The 23,526-nt window shown below is 44.8% G+C and overlaps 1 protein-coding gene and 1 long non-coding RNA gene across 3 annotated transcripts in view; one reads left to right on the top strand and one right to left on the bottom strand.

Moving 5' to 3' along the window:
* KIAA0319L (KIAA0319 like) overlaps nucleotides 1–23,526 on the top strand; it is a 97,243-nt gene that overhangs the window by 66,994 nt on the left and 6,723 nt on the right. For both annotated transcript variants that reach the window (XM_061412559.1, XM_061412558.1), the window contains exons 8-20: nucleotides 1,638–1,730; nucleotides 3,496–3,628; nucleotides 6,667–6,895; nucleotides 8,588–8,711; nucleotides 9,451–9,583; nucleotides 11,463–11,611; nucleotides 12,679–12,830; nucleotides 13,188–13,326; nucleotides 14,835–14,994; nucleotides 20,238–20,380; nucleotides 21,216–21,338; nucleotides 22,025–22,115; nucleotides 23,182–23,273. In XM_061412559.1, coding sequence (XP_061268543.1) covers nucleotides 1,638–1,730; nucleotides 3,496–3,628; nucleotides 6,667–6,895; nucleotides 8,588–8,711; nucleotides 9,451–9,583; nucleotides 11,463–11,611; nucleotides 12,679–12,830; nucleotides 13,188–13,326; nucleotides 14,835–14,994; nucleotides 20,238–20,380; nucleotides 21,216–21,338; nucleotides 22,025–22,115; nucleotides 23,182–23,273 — 1,761 coding nt within the window. The remainder of the gene's footprint in view (nucleotides 1–1,637; nucleotides 1,731–3,495; nucleotides 3,629–6,666; nucleotides 6,896–8,587; nucleotides 8,712–9,450; nucleotides 9,584–11,462; nucleotides 11,612–12,678; nucleotides 12,831–13,187; nucleotides 13,327–14,834; nucleotides 14,995–20,237; nucleotides 20,381–21,215; nucleotides 21,339–22,024; nucleotides 22,116–23,181; nucleotides 23,274–23,526) is intronic.
* Nucleotides 4,241–5,673, bottom strand: LOC133244868 (uncharacterized). The gene is made up of 2 exons (XR_009735535.1): nucleotides 5,233–5,673; nucleotides 4,241–4,669 (listed from the first exon to the last, which is right to left on the bottom strand). It is a non-coding gene; the product is annotated as an uncharacterized LOC133244868 (long non-coding RNA).

Below are 23,526 nucleotides of genomic sequence, written 5' to 3' on the forward strand. Positions count from 1 at the left end.
GCCCCAGCCCTGTCTCCATTGCTCCCTCTGCAGGATTCCCAAGGAGATGGAGATTTAACTTTAAGGGTCTTAAATTCTCATTCCTTTTTGGTAATATATTTACGTATTGGGCAATTCCTAGTTCAGTGGAGTAAAAGGTTAGCCTGGCAAAGTGTATGTAGTTTGATTCTAATTGGCATACCTGGCTGGGCAGGGAAAAGTTGGTCACATGGCCCATAGTGTTGTGTGGCCTATCTGCTTGAGAATTACTTCTCCAAGTGGGTCATGCTGAGAGAGGACCATGTGTTGTAATTAAGAGACATAGGAAAGGCAGGAGCCTGGGAGAAGCATGCATAAAGTGGCAGGCTCTGTCTGATCTCTTTCCAGAAATGTGGGCCTTTGCACACAGAATTCCTCATTTAAACCCTGCTCTTGCCGGGAAGGTCCCATGGATGGAGGAGCCTGGTAGGCTGCAGTCCACGGGATCCCTAGGAGTCAGACACGACTGAGCGACTTCACTTTCACTTTTCACTTTCATGCATTGGAGAAGGAAATGGCAACCCACTCCAGTGTACTTGCCTGGAGAATCCCAGGGACGGGAGAGCTGGGTGGGCTGCCGTCTATGGGGTCGCCCAGAGTCGGACGCGACTGAAGCGACTTAGCAGCAGCAGCAGCAGTCCTCTTTTATCTTGGAAGCCAAATCTCATCATTCTTTTCAAGGGATCCACTAGAGCTTCTCTTGTGGCTCAGCTGGTAAAGAATCCACCTGCAACGAGGGAGACCTGGGTTCGATCCCTGCGTTGGGAAGATCCCCTGGAGAAGGGAAAGGCTACCCACTCCAGTATCCTGGCCTAGAAAATTCCACAGACTGTATAGTCCATGGGGTTGCAAAGAGTTGGACACGACTGAGTGACTTTCACTTTCATTGGTAGATTACAGTGCATTATCAAGGTATCTTGTTTTGCATTTTCAGAAAAATTTGAGGATAGTTGGAAAGTGACACATACATTGGCACAAATTCTTAATACTGTTTTCTATCTTTGTTGGTAAAGGTTTTCTTTTCCTTCCTTGAACTTTGTAGCCAAAGTAATCCCTTCACCTTCTTAAAAATGTGTTAAGCATAAAGACCGTTTGATGATTTCTCAAAGAGGAGGCTGCTGAGTTTGTAGCTCACATTCATGAGAGTGGACCGAAGTGTTTTGTTACCTTCCCAGCACTCAGGCCTAATAATCTCACACATAATCAGCTCAGGGATGGTGGAGAAATCACTCATTATTTTTTTCACACAGTCTGTGCCAAGAGATAGTTTGCTTGCCAAGTCCTTTATTGCACAAAGCTTGTTTGTTGTCCACCTCTGTTCAGCTTGCCTGAAAGCAGTCAGTTGCTGCTATGATACTTATACTAGATAGCGCGTGAGCGTTGAAAGTATGCACGGGGCATGGCCTTAGCCATCGTCAGGTTTCCAAGAGGTTTTAACGGTCCCGGGTGTCTTAGGTTAGAACATCAGCCTGATCTTGTGACTTTCCCGTTTGGCGATGCTCAGCTATCCAGTTATGTAATGGAGACTGACATATACTGCACTCAGACATGACTCGCTTCTCCTCTGATGTAATTTATGAAGCCCTTCTTCCAGTTTCTTGTGGGTCATGTTTTTGCAGAGCCCCGTAAGAATCGGCCTCCTGTTGCCATTGTGTCACCACAGTACCAGGAGATCTCTCTGCCGACCACTTCTACAGTCATTGACGGCAGCCGTGAGTACATGTCTCAGCATGATGTTTTAGAAGAGCATTCGCTATGTATGCTAGTAAAAGACTTGCAGCCAGCTGTGTCTGAATACTGTTTAGACCAGTCCTCTTGGCCATGCTAGGGAAGACCAACTACCTGAAGCAATCTATTAGGAAGTAAAAACTAGACAGGCCCTTTTTAAAATCCCCATGTGGCCCGACTGCAGTTATAGTTCTTCTCTGAGATGGTAAGAAAGTAGTGTTACTCATGCACTTAGCGTTATATTAATTGAAGCTTGCTGATTTTCAAATTTGCTTGCCTGGAGTTGCCATTCTTAGTTATGAAAACAAAGCTCCTTCCTATCTGTCATGGCAAGATAAGTACCTGAGAGTCTTGACAAAGAGCTCTCACTTAGCCATCACTACCTAACAAGATCCTTGTCGGCCTTCTCCTGGAGGGACTCAGACTGTTCCCCCCAGCTCTGCCTGGCTCATTCTTAACATTTTACCCTTCAGAGTAGTGTCACCCAATGGGTGACATGAGAGGATTTCTGGGTCTTGGCTGTGTGTGTGCACAAGAGGTTCAGGCCCATCATCTCGCCCGTGTTCGCCTGGCCTCTTTTGAGACCCTTCAAGGCCCAGTTACCCTGACTGTCTTGGCACCACCAGTGGTCTCTGGTGGAGGCAGTCCCTGCTTAGCAGAGGAGTCTCTAGCAAGGTTAAACATTTCATGTAGATAATTCTGGCAAGCAGAGGAGGATGGAAGAGTAGCAGGCCAAGAGGAAGAGACAGAACAGAATTAAACACTTGTGTGAGTGGTAGAAAGAGTTCACGTAGTACCATTTATTTTATATTTTTGAATAGGTCAAAGTTAAATAATATGTAAAGGTATACAGTGAAAAGAATCATTATCATCCCTGTCTCCCAACTGTCCAGTTTTCCTTCAGACAACCAATGGTATTATTTTATGCATCTTTCCAGAGATATTTTATGTGTTTATAAGAAAATGTACAGTCTTTGACCACACATTACACACACAGTTATGTACAATGCTTGTTTCTATATGTTGGAGAATTTTTTTTGAATTAATACATGCAATACTTCTTCATTCTTTTTTTCTTTTAATGTTTACATAGCCTTCCATTATATGAATGTATAATTTCATTGTATAAATATATACTTGTTTTCAGTCAATCTCTATTGATGACCATTTAAATTATTTTTGATTTGCTTTTAAAATAATATTACCATGAATAATAAGCATGATAGTTAACACAAATATTAAATGTTCTACAGATATATAACATAAGTGCAGGATTAAGTTCCTCTAAGAGGTATTGCAGGGACAAAGATAAATTTTCCCAAATTGCTGTTTATAGAGGTTTCAATTTATGCTTCCACCATAACGTTATGAGGGGTCCTCTTCCCCCACACCTTTATCCATATAATCTGTTAGGAAATTTTGGTGTTTACCAATTAGCTAGGTTAAAAAGTGCCGTGCTAAGTGTAAATTTCCTTTTATTTTAAGTAGGTTGAGTATCACTTTTGATTTTACTTTTTTATGCAGTAGCATTTTAACCAGAGGTTGCCTATGTTGGAGTCGTTGGAAAACTACACAGTGGAATATTCATAGAGAGGCAGAATGGCCCAATAATCCTGGGAAAGAAACACTCTGGAGAGATAGTCTGTAGTGTCATCAAGTTTTCCTAGTAGTTGCCCTGGTTTGTGTAAGCTGGATAAGTGCTGAGACCCAGTGCTCTCATGTTGTAACTGATATTTCTTTATGACCAAGAAAGCACTGATGATGATAAAATCGTCCAGTACCACTGGGAAGAACTTAAGGGACCTCTGAGAGAAAAGAAGATTTCTGAAGATACTGCCATATTAAAATTAAGTAAGCTCGTTCCTGGGAACTACACTTTCAGGTAAATTTGGATCCTTCAGGCTTACCATAGGCCATTTTTCCCCCCCTTGTGAGTTTTACATTATTAAAAGAGTAACTCTGACAGATATCAAAATTCCCTGTAGAGTTGATTGATAATATATATAGTCTTTGGTTCCATTGGTTCTTTAAGCCATGTGGTAATTGTGGTCAAAACAGTGATAACTTTTTAGGGCAAAGGTCCTTGCATAATAGATCAGGATCCACACAGCTAATCCTTCTCAGAGTCATACTTGGCATATATCCAAACCTTTTTATGGAATTTCTGTCAAAAACTAGAAGGGTCTATCTTCCTTTGCCTTTTCTCAGGAAAATTCTGTAAGGAATCTACTGTCATCTCTTCCCTTTGGGAAATGCTTCCTCAGCTTCTGATATCTCAAAATCCTTACTTTTGACTAATTATTTATTTGAATATAATTTGTAGGATCTTTCTCTACTGGAGACTTTACAGAGAATATGATTCAAAGTCAGTTCTTTTGGGAAGTAGCACTGACATACTAGATTGTGATTAGTGAGTCTGAGGCTGATTCTAGAGTAATCTTCCTTGTATCTGCATTATTCCTTGTATTCTGCAAAGCACTTGTACTTGAGTGTCACACAAATACCATATGTACACTATACTGTCCTTATTGTACAGCTGAGAAAAATGAGGCTAACTACTAACTTTTCTGAGGTCACACACCTAGAGCTAAATGCAGATTTTCTAACCCCCAAGGTCAGGGCTCATTCTCCTCTGCTCCTTGACTTGACCTATTTATGTTTTGTCTCTGCTTCCTTGAATGCTCTTCTCAGTCTTTCAGGGTTCTGCCTCTCTTTAAGGACCTCCTCCGTTTTCAGCGAGGCTCTTGGAGATTGCTTCAGAGAGGAGCAGTCTCTTTATTCCCCATTACACTCAGTGACTCGGTGTGGTGCTTGCCGTGGTGCAGCAGCTTGTTCACGGGTGTCTGTCGTTCCCGCTGGACCTGACATTAGTCACATTTGAGACACTACCAGAGATGCAGCAAGGAATGTCCTAGCACAGCACCTGCCATATAAATAAACAAACAGGTCTGACTTAGCAACACTCTCACTGACTCCAGACTTCAAGTGAATGAAGGGTAGCTGCCATTACAACAAGATAGGAGCCTTCTCATTGGCTTAAAATGGAAATATGAGTTGGTTTTTGCCTTGAATTTCTAATATAGGAACTTTAATATTTATGGAATTTAGCCTGGGCTATGTGATCCTTTTTGAAATAGTAACAAAAATAGCTACTGCTTCTTGAACATTTACTGTGTCTTTAGTACTGTTTGGAGCTCTTTGCACGCAGTAGCTCATTTAATCCTTGTAACTGATATTGTAATTATTCTTATTTTACAGATTAGGAAATACAGTCACAAAGAGGTTAAGTAACTTGCCCAAGGTCACATAGGCTGCGGACTCAAGTCTGAGCTTTTAACACAGTGTTAAAACACTGTGTGTTTAACACTGTTAACCTAGAGCATTTCAGGGGAATGGGTGCAATTCTGTTTTTCCAAGCCTCAGTCCATAAAATGATGGGATTGGGTTTGACTAGCATTAAGGTCCAATTTGTTTGATTCCACTTACCTTTTCTTGTCCCCTGCTTTTACGTGGAGGTGGCTTCTTTCCCCAGCCCTGTGGTCAGCTGCTGTTTGATTCCAGGATTTTTACACACAAGCCAGGGACTGTCTAAGGTGAAAGTCAGAGTAATGGGCATTTGCCATTTTGCATCTGTCTATAACTTGCTTTTGTTCTGGAAGAGAAGACAAATAAGATATGTTTAAAAAAATAAACAACTGAAAACAGGGAAACTGGAAAAAGAGGACAAGTTATGTGGATTTTTCTTTTGCGGGTATTTGCTGATTTGCGTGTGATGTTTTTGTGTTCTTTTTCTCAAGGCTGTAATATCAGAAGTCCCCTTAAGACCATAGGTAAAAAGTGAGATTGTGGGATTAAAAACCCACAGATGTCTGGCTCTTTCTGTGGCTGGTGGTGAGATTTAAACAAACGACATGTCTTTTATATGCTTTTCCTCTTTCTGTCAGCAAAATGGAAGGAGCCCAAACCTCCTTGCTTGCTTATGCTCACATTTTGAGGTGGCAAGAGAAGCTTTAGGCTGTTCAGCTGGAAGGCATCATTTAGGTAAAAGCCTGCTCTTATAAATGAACATTTTTTTTTTCTCTTGCAAATTCTCTTTCACACTGGCACAAACTGTGGGACTGTTGCGTAGGAGATTCATTTCCATCTCAGGCTCCTGTCTTACTGGAGCCAGCCTTCCCGGTCCATCCTAGAGGCTGTCTGCCCAGGAAGTCCATTCTCACGCTGTGTACACAGCCAAAACAGGATGATGGGAGGAGAGCCTGCTGTAGTCAGAGCTTGCTTTATTTAGTGTAGCATCTTTGAACCTCAAAGGGATAGGGGCTGGAAATTACTGCTTCTTAAGACTTGGTCTGGGCTTTGGAGTCAGAGCACAGGGCTTGTACCTTGACTCACTATTTAGCTCTGGGCAGGTTTCTTAACCTCTTAAAGACTTGTATAATTGTGAAATTGATGATACCTCTTTTTGTATGGTTGTTGGGAGGGCCAGATCAGACAATGCTCGTAAAGGTCCCAGCCACAGATACATGTAGGCAGCAGAGTGAAACAGTGTAGAGATATATTGTCTAGATTTAGATCCTGACTCCACTACTGTCAAGCTTTCAAGCTTGGGCAAGCTTCACCTCTTTCTGCCTTGGTCTCCTCATGTGTATAGGGGTGAAATAAGGACAGTACTTTATAGAGCTGTTGTGAGGATTAAGTGAGATACAAAGTGCTTAGAACAGTGCCTGCCACACAATAAGCCCTCAGTCAGTGTTAGCTTCTAGCGTTATCCTAACTCTCCAAAAAGAGTGGGTTAGAATTGACTGCCACCTGGTAACCCTGCCACATTGCTGGTTTTTAGCCCTGAGTTCTAGTTCTTCTGTGTTTATTCCTCTCTCTTTAAGCCCATCCCCGACGGTACTTCTCTCTCTGTCCTGACAGCTTGACTGTAGTAGACTCTGATGGAGCTACCAACTCTACCACTGCACGCCTGACTGTGAACAAGGCTGTGGACTACCCCCCTGTGGCCAATGCAGGCCCCAACCAAGTGATCACTCTACCCCAGAACTCCATCACCCTCTTCGGGAACCAGAGCACTGATGATCATGGCATCACCAGCTATGAGTGGTCGCTCAGCCCAAACAGCAAGGGGAAGGTGATGGAGATGCAGGTAGGAAGGAAGAGCACCTGTCTTTTCTTGCCCAGGGAAATTAGAGCTGCTGGACTGGGTCACCCATCCAAGGCTTATTTTTCTCCATCTTAATAACGAAAGTCAGATTAGTACATAGAACATTGATTTTTTTTTTTTCTTTAAAAAAGGTTACAGGGCCTTCAGTTAACCCATTAGCAAAAACTTTTATCTTAAATATTTAGTATTAGAGGAAAAGACTGATAGCTTTTCTTGGATAATTTCAGGGAGTCAGATTCTTTAAAAACTGCAAGGGTACAAAACTTCTTTTTTTTTAATCAAATTTTTTTTGGCATATAGTTGCTTAACAACGTTGGGTTAGTTTCTGCTGAAGAGTGCACATCTTTAAAGTGAAAGCGAAAGTAAAAGTCACTCAGTCGTGTCCAACTCTTTGCGACCCCATGGACTATATACAGTCTACAGAATTCTCCAGGCCAGAATGCTGGAGTGGTTAGCCTTCCCCTTCTCCAGGGGATCTTCCCAACCCAGGGATCGAACCCAGGTTTGTGTGCAGGTCACACTGCACGCCTGCAGTGTGGGAGACCTGGGTTCGATCTCTGGATTGCTAAGTTCCCCTGGAGGAGGGCATGGCAACCCACTCCAATATTCTTGCTTGGACAGTTCCCATGGACAGAGGAGCCTGGTGGCCTACAGCCTGTGGGGTCGCAAAGACTCAGACACGACTGAGCGACTAAGCACGGCACAGCACATCTTAGTGAGCTCTATTAAAAACTGGAGTAGATTGCCAGACTGGATGGTGAGCATCTTCTCTCTGAAGATATTGAAGAAGAGACTAGGTCAGTCAACAGGCAGGTAACTAAGTGAAGAAAAGTGGGTGGGGCTGTGGCACACTGGACAGCATGAGCCCCAACTGAAGGGCTCAGCAGCCCCTCAAGTTCGACTGGTTGCTGCCACTTTGGAGTATGGTCCCAGTGTTGTCAGATCCTCCAGCTTTTCAAGAGAAGACAAGTCTAGACTTTTATAAGAAATTTTCCAACTTTTAAGACCCAAAGACCAAATAAAATGCTTGCAAGCTGGATTCAGCCCAGAGGCTGCTAGGTTTCGCTTACTGTTTTAGAAGTTCCTGCGTTGGCAGTTGGCTCTAAGTTATCTGTAATATCCCTTCTGACACTCAGGAGTCTTATGTTTTCGTATTTGAGGCATGACTTAAAGCTCACATTTCATCCGGCTTTAGTTTAAGTATTATATGAGGTTTCTCTGCTGTCACAGAATCTGTTCAGACCTGTAAGGGACAGCACAGCATTACAACAGAGTTGTTGCTGCCATGTTTTATTGATGCAGCTTTGTTAAGCATCACACTTTGTTAGAACATTGTTTTTTAAATTGTGTTGTTTTGTTATATGTTCATGGTCTTCTTTTTGGCTTGAGTCATAGAAATGGATCTTGGTTATCTCTGCACATTTTCCTGTACTCCCTTCCCTCGTGAGCACTCTAACTTTATTTGAAACTGTTGCTGTGTCAGAGGTTTATTCCCTTGAAGGGTCAAGCCTTTTTAACAAGATGTTCCATAGTGTCTGGTTGAGTATTCACTAATTGGGAGGTGGTGGCCCAGTACCAACCTAGGTTTAAAACTGGGTAGATGATGTAGACCAGAGAAGGACTTACTGTATGATATGATTTTGAGAGTCCACTTCTCTGTATGTGTTCATTCAGGGGGTTAGAACACCGACCCTGCAGCTCTCCGCCATGCAAGAAGGAGACTATACTTACCAACTCACAGTGACTGATACAGTAGGGCAGCAGGCCACCGCTCAAGTGACTGTTATTGTGCAGCCTGGTAAGTCTGACCTTGCGGCAGGCTCTTCTGTTGGCTGGTCCTTTGACCCTTGGGTGAGAAGAGGGCTTGGGTTCTGAGCTGTATGAGGGTACAAATGGGACTTATCAATCTACCACCCCCCTGGCAACTTCGACTGTCCGTTCCCCTGGTGCCTCCTTCAGAGGTACAGAGACAGAGCATTTCACAGCCTCATTTGTGCCCTTGCTCTTGGCTGGTTACTGTGCCTTCAGTGGGAGTTAGCAGATGGTGTCTGTCATCCCAAATTCTACCATATCCTTTTTTTTTTTCCTTTGACCCACCTTGCAATTTGGAGGATCTCAGTTCCTCGACCAGGGATTGAACCCAGGCCACAGCAGTGAAATCCTAACAGACCTAGACCACTAGGGAACTCCTCCTACCGTGTCCTTTAAGGGCTAGCTTAAAGCCCCCTTCCTCAAGAAAGCCCTGCCTTATCCCTCAGGCCCTTTCATTTAAACTCCTGTAGCCTTATACTTCAAATTTAGCATGACCCTGTAACTTCATTATGTTCTGCCATGTTCTTTCAGAGTTGTTTTATACGTTTTGGTCTTACATTCTTCATCGTGAGCTCCCTGACCATACCCTTACCTCCCACAGTATCTGAAAGTTCTGTGGGTGGAGAGGCAGAGGCCTTGAGGCTTCCAGAACATATGTCCCAGTTGGTTCCTCTGTTCTCCCAGCTGGACTGCCTGCTTTTGACCTCCAAGTCTCTGTCTTCTAGAAAACAACAAGCCTCCACAGGCAGATGCAGGCCCAGATAAAGAGCTGACTCTTCCCGTGGATAGCACAACCCTGGATGGCAGCAAAAGCTCTGATGACCAGAAAATTATCTCTTATCTTTGGGAAAAAACACAGTGAGTACTAACACGAAACCCTTGTGTTGGCAAAGGCACCAGGCCTTTGAAGAGCTCGGTTTTACTTGCCTTTAGGAGTTTACTTTCTTATTAGCTTATCCAAGGGGGATTACTGAGAAAGAAATGTTTGCAGTCCCAAACTTCAACTCTAAGAAAATGAGCATGTGTATATCTGAAATTAAAAAAAAAAATAAAAAAATAAAAATACTGAAAAAAAAGAAAATGATATAATTTTTATAAGAAAGAAAGAGAACGCTTACCATCAACTGTCCCCAGGTAGTACTTTGTGGTTCTGGTGCTTTTACAGGTACAATCCGTCTGCTGAAATGCATAGTTTAATTACACTTGAGAGGCAGGATGGAAGGGGTAATGGAGCAGAAAAGTACCGTTGCTCAAAATTAACAGGGGAAGGCTGGCAGGGGGGATGGGGCAGAGCAGCTATTAAGGAGAATTGAAAATTCATCTACAAAATGAAAGCATTAGTCTGTTATTGTTTCCTTGAAGACACCGGTTACCACTTAAGTTAGCCAGAGGCCAAAAGCAGTAACTAAAATACTACTAATTAAATTGGAATTTCCTAATCAAACCATTCCTGGTTCTCAGTTTCTTTCATTTCCTTTAAGTCATAATAAATGGAACTCAGATTATATGCAGGATCCCACAGGAAGCAAAATAATTCCAAGAAAGAGTTAAAAGCATTCTCAGTTTCCAAAGATAGCAGCCAAAGGAGAGACTGGGTTTTTTGGTTTTGGCTTTGATTGGGATGTTAGAGATGGGTGGGTAAGGCCTGTAATTTGACTTGCAAAGCACTTGACTTATGATTGGTGAGTTGGAGTCTAGAAATTATTTTGCTTAGCTTTTGTTGTCTAGAAATTATTTTGCTTAGCTTTTGTTGTCTAGAAATTATTTTGCTTAGCTTTTATTTCTTTCTTTTAGAGAACCTAATTTTCCTCAACCTAGCATGTTTTAATTATAACTGTCTGTTGAAGACACAGCAGATAAACCATTTATTTGAGTTTTATTGGTGTTCACAGCAGAAGTAATGCTTAGCATGTCTTCTTGGAGGAGAATCTGTTTTAAGAGGGGCGGCTGGAGTCAGGGTTATACATTTAAAACAAGAGCAAAACCCTGAGAGAGTGCAGATTTCTCTGGCTGTCCCTCGGTGGTAAGGAACGCTCTAAGGCGTTTTGGCCCTTGAACAGAAGGGCTGTCTGCCGTGTGTAGTGTTGTGTCTGTTTGTTGGTGCAGAGCTCACTCCCCTGCTGCAGGCTCCTTGTGAGGCCACCGGGGACAAGGAAGATACGGTTGTTCTGGGTCCTCTGTGGCCCCTGTCTAGGAGCGGGAAGGAGTTTTGCTTATGCAGCTGCTGTGCTAAGAAGAGGATGGTTTTTCCCTGAGTGCTGTCTGCAGCCTTGGCCTGTTTCCTCTCCCTGACTTTTCAGCAGGAGGGAATTTGGCATGTGATTAAGAAATGCATTTTGCTTCTTTGCTGGCAAGAGCTGAACCAACTACTGGGCCAGAAATGCTTTTCAGAAACATGACTCTTAAATCATTCTTTTGATCAGAGACCTGCTCAGAGCACTTTCTTCCTTTTGCAAACTGGAGCAGCACAAAGTTTGGATGTTCTCGAAGCTCTCATAAAGGATAAGGCTAAATGTGTCTGAAAGCAGGTGAATGGAATTTTCTGATCAGCAGGTAGCTTGTATTTTTGGGGCCAGATGACACTCTGTCCAAATGGAATATTTTTAAACACGCCCTCTTGAGGTGAAGGAAACAATAGTTCATGTCTTAGCTGAGGCAGTAATTCTCTGCTCCTGCTGAGTCGGGGACAGGAGAAGTAGACAGGTGCAACTCCTCCCTCTGGTTTCTCTTTGTCTAGGGGACCTGACGGGGTACAGCTCGAGAATGCTAACAGCAGTGTCGCCACTGTGACCGGGCTGCAAGTGGGAACCTACGTGTTCACCCTGACCGTCAAAGATGAGAGGAACCTGCAAAGCCAGAGCTCTGTGAATGTCATTGTCAAAGAAGGTATATCTTGCCGCCTTGGGTTGGTACAGCTGCCTCTGGGTCAGATAAGTAAAGAATCCATCATCTCGTATTTGTTTGAAGAATTGATTAGAGACAGAGGGTAGAGAAGAAAGTTAGGGGTAAGGGCAGCTGTTATTTGCTTGTCTAAAACAGTCTTTGATTGGGTGGCTTTTAAGGTAAATTTTAGCTCCTTGTTTTCCCTCCCTCCCTTCTTCCCTCCTCAGTTGAATAGGAAGAGAATTAAGGTTTTTTCCCTTTGCATTTTTATTTTCTCTCTGCTGCTATGTCCCTGGGTCTCTGTAACTCTCCTGCTAGCTACAGTGACACCTGCTGTCCAACCTTAGAATGACCGTCCTGTGCTATTGCTTCCTGTGCTCTTCCTAGGAGCCTGCACTCTGAGGCCAGCTTAACAGGAGTGGCTCAGCCTTGCTCTGGTTTGCAGGCACAGTGATCAGTGATGGTCTTGGGAGAGGCCTGTAAGCTGATAGTAGGAAAAACTACCAGGGATGCAGATGGCCCCCCAGTGCAGTCCCCTGAGCTCAGTGAATAGGGAGCACACTCTGGTAAACAAAGCTGCAGGTAGGGCCCCGGGTGAGGAAAGTGTCTCTCTCCTTTTCCTCTATTAAAGTGCTAAGGAAGGAGTCAAAAAAAGATGTTCAGAGAATAACATTTTAAGCTGCATTTTGAAGATAATATGTAGTATCAGCTGATGAAACCTGAACTTCAGGGCTTTAACCACTTTAGGCCTTTGTTTCCAATCACCTTATGTCACCAGAGCAGAGAAATGGATCCCTTCCAGGGGGGCTGCTGTGAGGATTTAGGAAGAAACTGCACTTGTGCCCTCTGCTGTGCAGTCGGGGAACATTTCTCTGGGCGGGACTGGAGCCACAGCCCCTGAGGCACTGGTGATGGTAACTCTACACTGTTAATTGCTGGCGTGGATAAGCACTTGAAACAGTTCTTCAGTTAGGATGTTTTTGGTGTTTAATTTCCTCACAAGCACCATGAAGAAGCATTTCTTTTTTTTCTGAATCATACATTTTTTTCAATGGTTTCTCTTTGTTTAGAAATGAACAAAGCACCTGTAGCCAAGATAGCTGGGAATGTGGTAATTACCTTGCCCACGGACACAGCAGAGCTGGACGGCTCCAAGTCCTCAGATGACAAGGGAATAGTCAGCTACCTCTGGACTCGAGATGAGGGGAGCCCAGCCGCAGGGGTAAGTGTGCCAGGAGGTGGAGAGCTACACAGGTCGGTCAGGTGGTGAGATGGGGAGAGGAGGCTGAGTCAAGCACTCCAGGACCTGTTTTTACCCAAGCGGTCTCTTGTGTCAAACCTGAATTGTTCTGAAATCCAGGAAGATTAAATGGCTTGCCTAGGGTCACCCCTCAAGCTTGTGTGGAAGAGAACATGATTCTGTTCTCTGATCCTCATCACTGTGGGTTGTGATGCCATCACAGAGCAGGAACTCAAAGCCATCTGCCCAGAGGGGGCTTAGCTGTGACAGAGGCAGCTAACTCCCGTGAAAGGAGTGTGGCTTTGCTCTGCAACATTGCCGTGTCGTTCCACCCCACAGGAGGTGTTAAATCGCTCTGATCACCACCCTGTCCTCTTTCTCTCCAACCTGGTCGAGGGAACCTACACGTTTCACCTGAAGGTGACTGACGCGAAGGGTGAGAGTGATGTAGACCGGACCACGGTGGAGGTGAAACCTGGTGAGTTCATTTAGTGAGGGGCCAGAGTGGAATTGCTGGATCAGCCCAGCAGGGCCTGGATCCTGAGACCCTTCCCCCAGCATGGACAGAGCCAGATGGCATATCCAGCTTTAAACAATCTAGAATCCCCAAGCTAAGAACTCTGTAGAGACTCTCTGTTCCAGCAAGACCTCTCCTACGCACACAGAAATATGGACCTCCCCCTACTTAACTCAGATGGAGAAACAGAAACTCAGAGAGGGCAGGGCTTGCTCAGCTTCACACAGCCGTTGTGTCAGAGCCAGGCCTTTGGGCCCCTGTGCCAGCACTTTCTCCTCTATGTGTGACTGATGACAGAGGGCTCAGGGTGCTTTGGGAATCTGAGCACAGGAATAACTTGAGTCATGATGTCTCATCAGCACCCAGCTGCAGAAAACAATTTATTTTTGTAAGTTGAGCCTCAGGCTTTATCTGACAACCCCCAGGGAAGGTAAAGTAACTGGTGTCCTTTACATTTTTCAGATTTGCAGAAATAAAATTTCTTTCTTAAATAGAACCATGTTTTTGTTTTGTTTCAAGGCTAATTTGGTATTAGGGAGGAAATGAGTACAGGGTGGGATAGAGTGTTATAAATTCCTGAGCATCTGATGAGAAGGTATAAACTTTCAACCTACTCTTTACTAGGATTAAGGCCAAGCTTATGTACAGATGTCTTAGAAGGGAAGGGATCTTGGCAGGTCTTCAGTCCTTGCCCTGCCTCTCTGAAGGACAACAGCCAGGACACTGTGAAGTCTCCTCTGTGTTTAAAATCACATCACAGATAGTCTCTAATTATGTCAGTGGTACATCAGGACAGACACATGGTGCATCAAGTATGTGAAGAAGGTATTCTGAATAGTCACTTTGAACTTCCACATATAGAACAGTCTTTAGGACATAATCAAAAGTAAGACATAATGGTCTCACAGTTCTAGAGTTGTGAAAACATTGTCCGGCTGTGATGTTGTTTTAAGGAAATCCTTGTTTCTTGGCTGCCTGGATTTCCTTTGTGTTTATGGTTTTCAAACCTGTAGGGCAGGTGCATTCCCATTGGTAAGATTGTTGGCATGGAAAATTTCCCTCCCATTGTTGCATACAAAGTACAGCAGTCACTGAAAATCAGACTGGATCAGGAGAGATTGCTGGACACCCACCACTTGGTCTGGAGAGTTCAGGAAAGCCAGTTGGGCAGAGACTTTTAGAACAAACGTTGAAGTGCTTTTCTTTTCCCCACTTCCTTCACTAAACCCCATTGATTTGCACTGGGCCCCAGCACATGTGTGGTATTTCTCAGGTTAGTGGAGAGACCAGGAATGCTTCAGGACGAAGCAATGGGGAGTTCACCATGGGGCCTTTCCATTTTGAAGGAGGTCACTTGCATTTCTGAATGCTCTCACCACATTCTCTCCTGGGCCAGAGCGCAGGCACAGTGGCTGGTCTGTGTTAACTCTCCTGCTTCTAAAGCCATGACTGATCCACGTGCTTTCCAGATCCCAGGAAAAACAGCCTGGTGGAGCTCATCTTGGATGTCAACGTCAGTCAGCTAACTGAGAGGCTGAAGGGGATGTTCATCCGCCAGATTGGGGTCCTCCTGGGGGTGCTGGACTCCGACATCATTGTGCAAAAGATTCAGCCGTACACGGAGCAGAGGTAGCTGGGCATGAATGGGGGGAGACGAGGAAAGACCAGGGGTCCCCGGGCTTCTTGACTGAGCTGATAAAGTAGCGTGGGTAGATAGAGAAGAGTGGGCCCTCTGACCAGGAACCACTCATGGTGTTCATTTCTTTAACGAAGAAGAAATGTACTCTTTTAGGACAGGTCATGTGCTCTGTGCTAGATACTGCAGCAGATCCCAAGGTCAGAAGACGGCCATGATGTTTGACGACCGTGTTCTAGGAGGGAGATGACCAAGTAAATACGTAACATCAATACGCAGTGGCTTTGACAGAAGGCCAGTTGGAAGCAGACAGGGTGGGGGGTCCCCAGAACAAGAGAATCAGGCTTTTTTTACCTTCAGCCATTTTTGGCCTAAGCCATTTTGTGATCTAAACCTGGCTACAGTGCTTGCCCTTGAGGTCTCACTAATTAATGATCTTAAGGGAAGAAAGAATGCAGGAACGGGGAGTTCCCTGGTGGCCTAGTGGTTAGGATTCTAGGCTTTCACTGCCATGGCCCAGGTTCAACCCCTGGTTGGGGAACTGAGATCCCACAAGTCCTGCAGTGTGACCAAAGCAAAAAAAGAATTCAGGACCCAGTGATTCTTCTCAGGTAAGAGAAGTAACAATACCAAAAATAATAAATCAGTTGTAAAGACTCCCAGTTCTGTTCCAGTGGTAAAGATAGCCTGAAACCCTCATCCACCAGATCAACTGGAACCTGAGAAAAGATATTGACCTTTTCTGAGCCTCATGATTTCAGTCAGCCAAAGCTTGGACTCTGTTGACCTATGTCCCAGTTCTGTGCTGAATTCTCTGCTCAAGCCCCTTCATGAATGTGTATGTCCCCTTAGCGTAAAACTTCCCCAATTTTGCCATCTAGGGAGACACTGCTTTGGGAAAGATCCCCACTGTTCTCCTCACTTGCCGCAAGTGATAGATTCTCCTTCTTCTCACCTTTGGCTTGGTTGTGTCTTTTGGCTCAATACCACCTAGAGGAGAACCCAGTTTTGGGGTAACACTATCATGGAGGCACAGGCAAGGGGGTGATTATTTTTTCAGGAGAATTAGGATTGAGGTAGTTCAAAGATTTTCCAGAAGTAAAACTTACACTGATCAAGCATAGAAGGACAAGGAGGAAATTCAGCACAGGGGAACAGCATAAACAATATTCCCGTGATGTTAACGTAGAGTTTGCTCTGGAAGAAGCCCATGGGTTCAGAGCACTTACCCGGCCCTAGGATATGGTGGACAGTAGGCTGGCTCTGTAGACTCAGGACAGTCATAAGCAGGCCAGGCAGGGCAGTTTGAATAGTTTGGGTGGGAGGACTCAGAAGTTAGTTTTGTATGTGAAGTTTTTGTTTATTTTTGAAACAAGGATATTAGTTCTTTTTTTTTTTTTTTTAAGGGAGGTTGGTAGTGTGGAGGCTAAAACTAAAATAGGAAGAGACCAAAGGCTTGTAGACAAATCAGGAAGCTTTTGGATTAGTCTAGGAAAAGGGTGCTAACACCGAATGAGGTAGTGGTTGTGGAAATGGCAGAAGATATGAGGAAATTAAAAGAATGTCATAGTAAATCAATAGGACTTGGTGACCCTTTTGGAATGAAACTGAGTGAACTGTCAAATATGAGAATTTTCGTTTGTGTGCCTGGATAGATGGTGGGCGCTGAGATTAGGGATACAGAGGGAACCAGTTTCAAAGAAAAGATAATGAGTTCAGTTTTGACCGTTGAATTTGGGGTGTCTTGGGCTTCCCTGGTAGCTCAGATGGTAAAGAATCTTGCCTGCAATGCAGGAGACCTGGGTTCAATCCCTGGGTTGGGAAGATCCCCTGGAGAAGGGAATGGTTACCCACTCTAGTACTCTTGCTTGGGAAATCCCATGGACAGAGGAGCCTGGTGGGCTACAGTCCATGGCATTGCAAAGAGTTGGACATGATTGAGTGACTAAAAGCACTTCACGTGGCTTACATAGGGAGATGCTTCATCAGGTAGTAGAACGCATAGGTTGGAACCTGAGGTGGAAGGAAAGGCCAAAGATCAGGAGTCACTGTACAGGCGGCGTTAAAGCCATAATTGATGAGTCACACTGGGAGAGTGTCAAGAGGGTTGAGGACAGAGCTCTGGAGAACATCAGTATTCAAGAGGAAGGCAAAGAAAGAAGGGCCAGCAAAGGAAACTAAGAAACAGCAGCCAGAGAAGTGGGAGGAGAGCCAGATGGAAGCCACCTGCTGGGAGTTAAGAGATGGGCTGGCAGTGAGGGGGTGGGCTGCCAAGGGATTCAGGTGCTACAGGGACAGGTGTGGCAAGCACGCAAAACAGGCTTCTGAGTTTGTGATTAGTGGCTCATCAGAACTCTAGTGAGATCATTTCACTTAGATGCTGGGAGCAAAGCTTTTCATGGTTTGAGAATACAGAGATGGTATAATGCCTCTTTGAAAAGGCTGGTGTTGAAAACAATATGGGAAACAAGCTCAAAAGAACACCTTTTAAAGATAGGAAATACCTGAACATTTTTATAGACCAAGGGAAAGACGTAGAAGAGAAGTAGATGGTGGAGATTGGGGCGGTGGTTAGAAACAGAGGTAGTTCTGGGGGACTGGCTGTGGACAGAGCAGGAGCACCACTTCCTCTGGAGATGGGAGGAGAGGAGGGAAGATGTGCTCTTTCAGGTGAATTTAGAAGCAGAGAAGGACAGCATTTGAAAGGGTGAGTACAAACACCCAGTTTCTCTAGTACCAACATCCCGTTTCTCTGAAGCTGGAGGTAAGGCCGTCTGCTTCGAGGAGGTAAGCGTGAGCTGGACAGTCTGAGGAAAGTGGTGAAGGTTGAGAACACCCACTCCAGGAAAGGATGTTGAGACCCCAATGCTGGCTTTGAGCAGTATTGGGGTCTCACCCAAGGTTAGACAGGAAGTGAGAGTGGCGATTCCAGCTGCACAGTAGTAACACTAAGAGCTTTTATGAACATACCATTACCCAAGCCTCACCCCCACAGATGATGGTTCAGTTGGTCTGGAGTAAGGTCTGGGCACCTAAATTTTAAAAAAACCCCAGATGAATCTAATACGCAGTCAGGGTTCACTGGATTGGAGACAGCATGATGATGAGGACTTTATTTTTAAGCTCTGCTTAGCACCTGGGAATAGGAATAGGAAGTTGGCTGCTGGGATCGATCAAGCTGGTGGGAATTGGCTGGGACACAGCAGTGGCGAGGCTGCAGTGAGAGTGCGGGTGAGAGCGTTATGGAAGGGGTTGCTTGCAGACTTGTGTCACTGAATCTGAGGCACAAGGAAGAGAGAAGCATCTGGGTTTCTGGTTTGGCCTTGATGGGCTTTGCTGAGGAATTCAGGAGGAGGATATGATTGGAAGGAGAGAGTGTTATTACGACGGGAAAGAGCATGGGCCTCTCACCAGGCAGCCTGGCCTCTGTCAGTGGCAGCTTTGTGACAGTGGGCAGGTGACTGTATCTCTCCAAACTCATCCTTCACCTGTAAAAATTCTAGCAGCCATTTTGAAGGCTTGGTGAAGATTACATAAGATAATGTGTGTGTAGTCCCTAATACATAATGAGTTAATTAATGATTATTATCAGTCTGTTTTGAACCATGTTGGGTTTGAGATGTCTGTGGTAGATCTGGTGTAGATACTCTAGCAAGCATTTGTAGGTATAGATTTGGTCACTCAAGAGGGACATGGGGAGAGGAGATAAAGCTTTGAGGGTTATTTGTATATAGACAAAAATGGAAACTATAAGTGTGAATTATTAGGTAACTAGGAGAAAATATGAGAAATGACCACATCTTTTTTAGATTAATTTTTATTGGGGTATAGTTCCTGTACAGCGTTGTGTTAGTCTCCGCTGTGCAGCCAAGTGAATCAATTATACACAAACCTATATCCGCTCTTTTTTTTTTAATGAATTCATTTTTAATTTGAGGATAATTGTTTTACAATATTGTGTTGGTTTTTGCCATACATCAACGTGAATCAGCCGTAGGCATACAGATGCCCTTCCCTCTTGCGCCTCCCTCCCACCTCCCACCTCATCCCACCCCTCTAGGCAGTCACAGTCCACTCTTTTTTAGATTTCCTTCCTGTTTAGGTCACCAGAGAGCATTGAGTGGAGTTCCCTTGCTATACAGTAGGTTCTCGTTAGTTATCTATTTTACATGCAGTACGAGAAATGACCACAAATCTTATGGAAAAGATTTGTTTCTTGATTCTGGAGTTTATAATACCCCATTTTTAGCCTTACTACACAGTGAACTTTTAAAAGTCTTTTAGGAAAGGACTTCCCAAACTTTCATGTCAGTCCACACATAGAAGATGATACTGTTTCTATGATACTTTGAGATACACACACAGTTGGGATAAACAGACAGTTATACTAAATGAAGCTGGTCCAGGCCCTCTGGGATACCTGGGTCCCACCCAGCCCCTGTGTGCAGTGGGAATCCTTACTGGGGGCACACCTATGAACCCAGTGGTTGGGAGAGTTCAGTTATGAGACTAACATGGAATCACAAAGCAGGCTGCCAAAAATGGAGGCCAAGGCCTAGTGAACAGATTCCATGCCACCCAGAAGTGAGCTCAAACATTTTCTGCCTTGGACAGAAGTTGACAGGCAGAAAGTAAACAGATCTGGACAGAGAATAACATAATCTTGTGCCAGCCACACCACTGTGCCAGCCTTTTCTTGTTGCTGCCACGGTAGTTATCATTTTGGCCATGTTTTGGCCTGCGGACGATGCTCTGATGCCGTGCAGCAGTTTACATTTTAGAAAACACTGTGCTTTGTCTTATAGATGATATAGGCACAAACCCAACATCACTACGCTCTTAGCTGTTAAAAGGCTGACAGCAGAATGTACCCAAAACTAAATCCCTGTGTTTCTGACCTCTGGTTACCTTTTGGAATAGGTCTTGTTAATTAGGGCAGCTTAGGGCTTTTCTAAAAGCCTAGGCTTTGGAGTCAGGCATATCAGGGTTGGGATCTGGCTCTGCCATAATTAACTGTGTGACCTTGGGCAAGCTACTTAACCCCTCTGAGCCCCAGTGTTGTCCTCTGTAACATGGAGATGGTGCTGGGCAGCCCCTCTCTCACTGACTTGCTGTGGGAGAATGTGTGTAGTACTTCGCACAGTGTCTGGCACATACAGAAGGTACTTAGCAAATGGTAGCTACTGCTATCCATTTGACAGCTTCAGCTCATTCATACTGTTGCATGTCTCCGCAGCACCAAGATGGTATTTTTTGTTCAGAATGAGCCTCCTCACCAGATCTTCAAAGGCCATGAGGTGGCAGCAATGCTCAAGAGTGAGCTGCAGAAGCAGAAGGCAGACTTTCTGATATTCAGAGCCCTGGAGATCAGTACTGTCAGTGAGTAATTGTGGGGAGTTGGGAATGAGAGCCTGCCCAGTGCCCACAGCTCGCCTGTCATCCCTGCTGTCCTTGGGCTACATTTCTGGTTCTCTGGAAATAAGGAAATAATCGCTTTCTTCCACTACCATTATCATGGAAGAGTCCCAACTCATTGCAGAGCTTCTTCACCTGGGGTCCCTGGGCCCCTGAGACAGCGTTCAGAGGAGCTGTGAGTTCAAATGGGAAAAAAAATTTAATTACATCTTTGTTTTCATGAGCCTCTGACTGAAATTTACTCTTTTCCTCATTTACAAAGTACTGTAGTATTAGCAGAACATGTGACTTTAAGGCAATAGAAATTCAAATAGTTTTGTATCATACCAGTTGATGAAAAAACATTTTTATTCATCATTACTTCAAAATTATCACTGTTATAATCTTATGACTTAATATTTTAATAAAGACATATATTGTTATCTTCAAAGTTTTGTATTCTTAAATGCTTCAGAAACATGTTTAGTATAATTGCCTTCCTCTATAATACTATGTCTTTTATCTTGGCAATTAAGTTATTCTGAGAAGAAGGTCTGTGGGACATGAAAGATTAAGAACTGCTGATATGGAAAACAGCAAGTGAAAACAGTCTGGAGCCTTGCTGACTGCTCCAGTTGTATCCAGCCATGATGGTGATAAGGGCGTGGTGCCAGCTGTAAAGGCTTTTGGGGGCAGGTCTCAAGGACACGTCACCATAGGTGTGGGTCTGGGGGTCCCATCCCGTCTTCATGGGCCCCGGAAGGTGGTCCTTCTCTGGCTCTGACTCCTGTAGACCTGCTCCCTCTCCTCCTACTTGCAGCGTGCCAGTTGAACTGCTCTGACCATGGCCACTGTGATTCATTCACCAAACGCTGTGTCTGTGACCCTTTTTGGATGGAGAATTTCATCAAGGTGCAGCTGAGGGATGGAGACAGCAACTGTGGTGAGTTTCCTGCTTTGACTGTGCCAGCTGGTTTGGCGTTGACTGTGGCTCTGAGTTGAGTGGGTGGGTGTTGGTGTTTCCAAGGCAGATGAGCAAGCGAGGAGAAGAACTTTGTGTATTTGATGTTTGCCGAGGACTTAATGCTTCCTTCCTCCGCACTTGCTCAAGGTTAGAGGAAAGCTCTGAGGCAGTGTTTGTGGTTTTCTCTTGTTGTTTGTTGGCCACGCCTCGGGGCTTGTTGGATCTTTGTTTCTTAGTTCCCTGACCAGGGACTGAACCCAGGCCCCAGCAGTGAAAGTGGCAAGTCCTAACCGCCAGGGAGCTCCCCTGACGCAGCTGTTTAAAACAAAACAAGCGTAAATGAGACCGGCCACAAAATGCAGATGAATCAGACCCGCCGTGCGGCCTCCTGTCCTTTCAGAGTGCCTGTGTGCTTCGCCCCAGGGAAGCCCGTAGATTTCCATTCCCCTCTTTTCCTCTTTTGAAGCTCATTACAGCCTGCCCCGCTGCTGCAGGGTCTCAGAGCCAAGCTCAGACTTCAGCTGCTTTTATCTCTAAGGTCTCATCTTCCCTGGGGAGCCCTGGGTCCGTTTTGTCCAGGGAGTGTTTCCTGCCCCCGCTGGGCAGCGCAGCCCTCCGTTCAGCCTCTCTCTCCAGCGCCCTTACTACTGTGTTTTTCTTGGCAGAGTGGAGCGTGTTATATGTTATCATTGCTTCCTTTCTCATTGTTGTTGCCTTGGGGATCCTGTCCTGGACTGTAATCTGTTGTTGTAAGAGGTAAGATGCACTTGCCCTGTAAATTTGTTCAGCCTTCTAATTACGTATTTGTTCATTAGAGAGGTATCTGGCACCGTCTACGTGGGGGCCCTGAGTCCTGGGATTTTTCTCTTACCATCACCATTACATGGCCCACCCACAGCATGCCCCAAAAAGGTGGTCTTACCGTCTGACGCTCCTGAGGGAGGGAGTGGCTGTCACTGCAGTGATTTGCAACCTGGAAAACATGGCTGTGGCTGAGTGGGCATGGGGAGGGCCTGGGGCATAGGCCTGGCTTACATCTGCCTCTAGGGTGTGTGAGCTTTTGTACTCCACACCTCAGCCTCACCACTGTTGCCCGTGGAATCTTAATTTGTCTGCCTCCCCTTCGATTTGAGATTCATGTGCGTGCATGTTTTCTTGTAATTATAGACTTAGGTTAGCCGTGATTAAGTCTTTCAGGTTTTTTTCATCTAGTCTTCCTATCTCGTCTTAAAATATTTGAGAGAAATATTTATTATGTTTCTCATTTTTAGTAATAGGTATCACTTCTGTGTTTACTGTGTGCCAAGTATCATGATGACATTTTATAGGTAATATCTTTTTTAATAGGCATAAGAGCATTTTCTCAGGAAACTGATGTCATCCATCTAAGGATACAGTTAGTAAGTTGCAGAGCTGAAATGCAAGCTGCGACATAACCTCACAATAAAACTTAGCAAATTAAAAGAATTTTAAAAAATTCCCACCAGTCCAGGACAACCACCATTAACAACATTGCTAGTTTAAGCTTTCCTCCACCTTCCACCCTTCAGGGATAGGCGTTTCATTTTATTTACATTTTTAATCAATCTGTCCAAGATAACAATGTTTCCTTTACCCTTTCCCAAGTTGGTGAGGAATATTTGAATAACAAATCACAGTTGCTGCCTTTCCCAGCTGAGAAGTAAGGAGAAGCAGCTCTTCCCTTAAGCAGCATCCCGGGATCCGGGCTCCACGTGCAGAGTCTGGCTGTCACCTGTGGGTGGTGACCTGAGCCTCACACAGACCCTCTTTCCTGAGCAGAGACAGGGATTGTGTTTTTCAGGCAAAAAGGAAAACCGAAGAGGAAAAGCAAGTACAAGATCCTGGATGCCACGGATCAGGAAAGCCTAGAACTGAAGCCAACGTCCCGAGCAGGTATGTTGGGAACTGGGTGCTGGGGCCACCCCGTAGTAGATGAAGAGCCGCCACCATCACTCTTCCCTCCCGGGTGTGCTGCCAATAGCTCTTTGTGCTGGGAAAGCATCTTGTCCCCTCCCTGATGAGGACCAGGGTCTGCTTTGCCCTGTGGGGGCAGAACCTGCCTGTTGGACAAGCTCGGGCTCCAGGGCTCACTTCTCAGCTACCCTTTCCCTGTGCTGAGGGGGCTCAGCCTCTTGCTGTCCTTTGC

Source organism: Bos javanicus, chromosome 3 (genome assembly GCF_032452875.1).
Source record: "Bos javanicus breed banteng chromosome 3, ARS-OSU_banteng_1.0, whole genome shotgun sequence".
NCBI classification, from domain to species: Eukaryota; Metazoa; Chordata; class Mammalia; order Artiodactyla; family Bovidae; genus Bos; species Bos javanicus.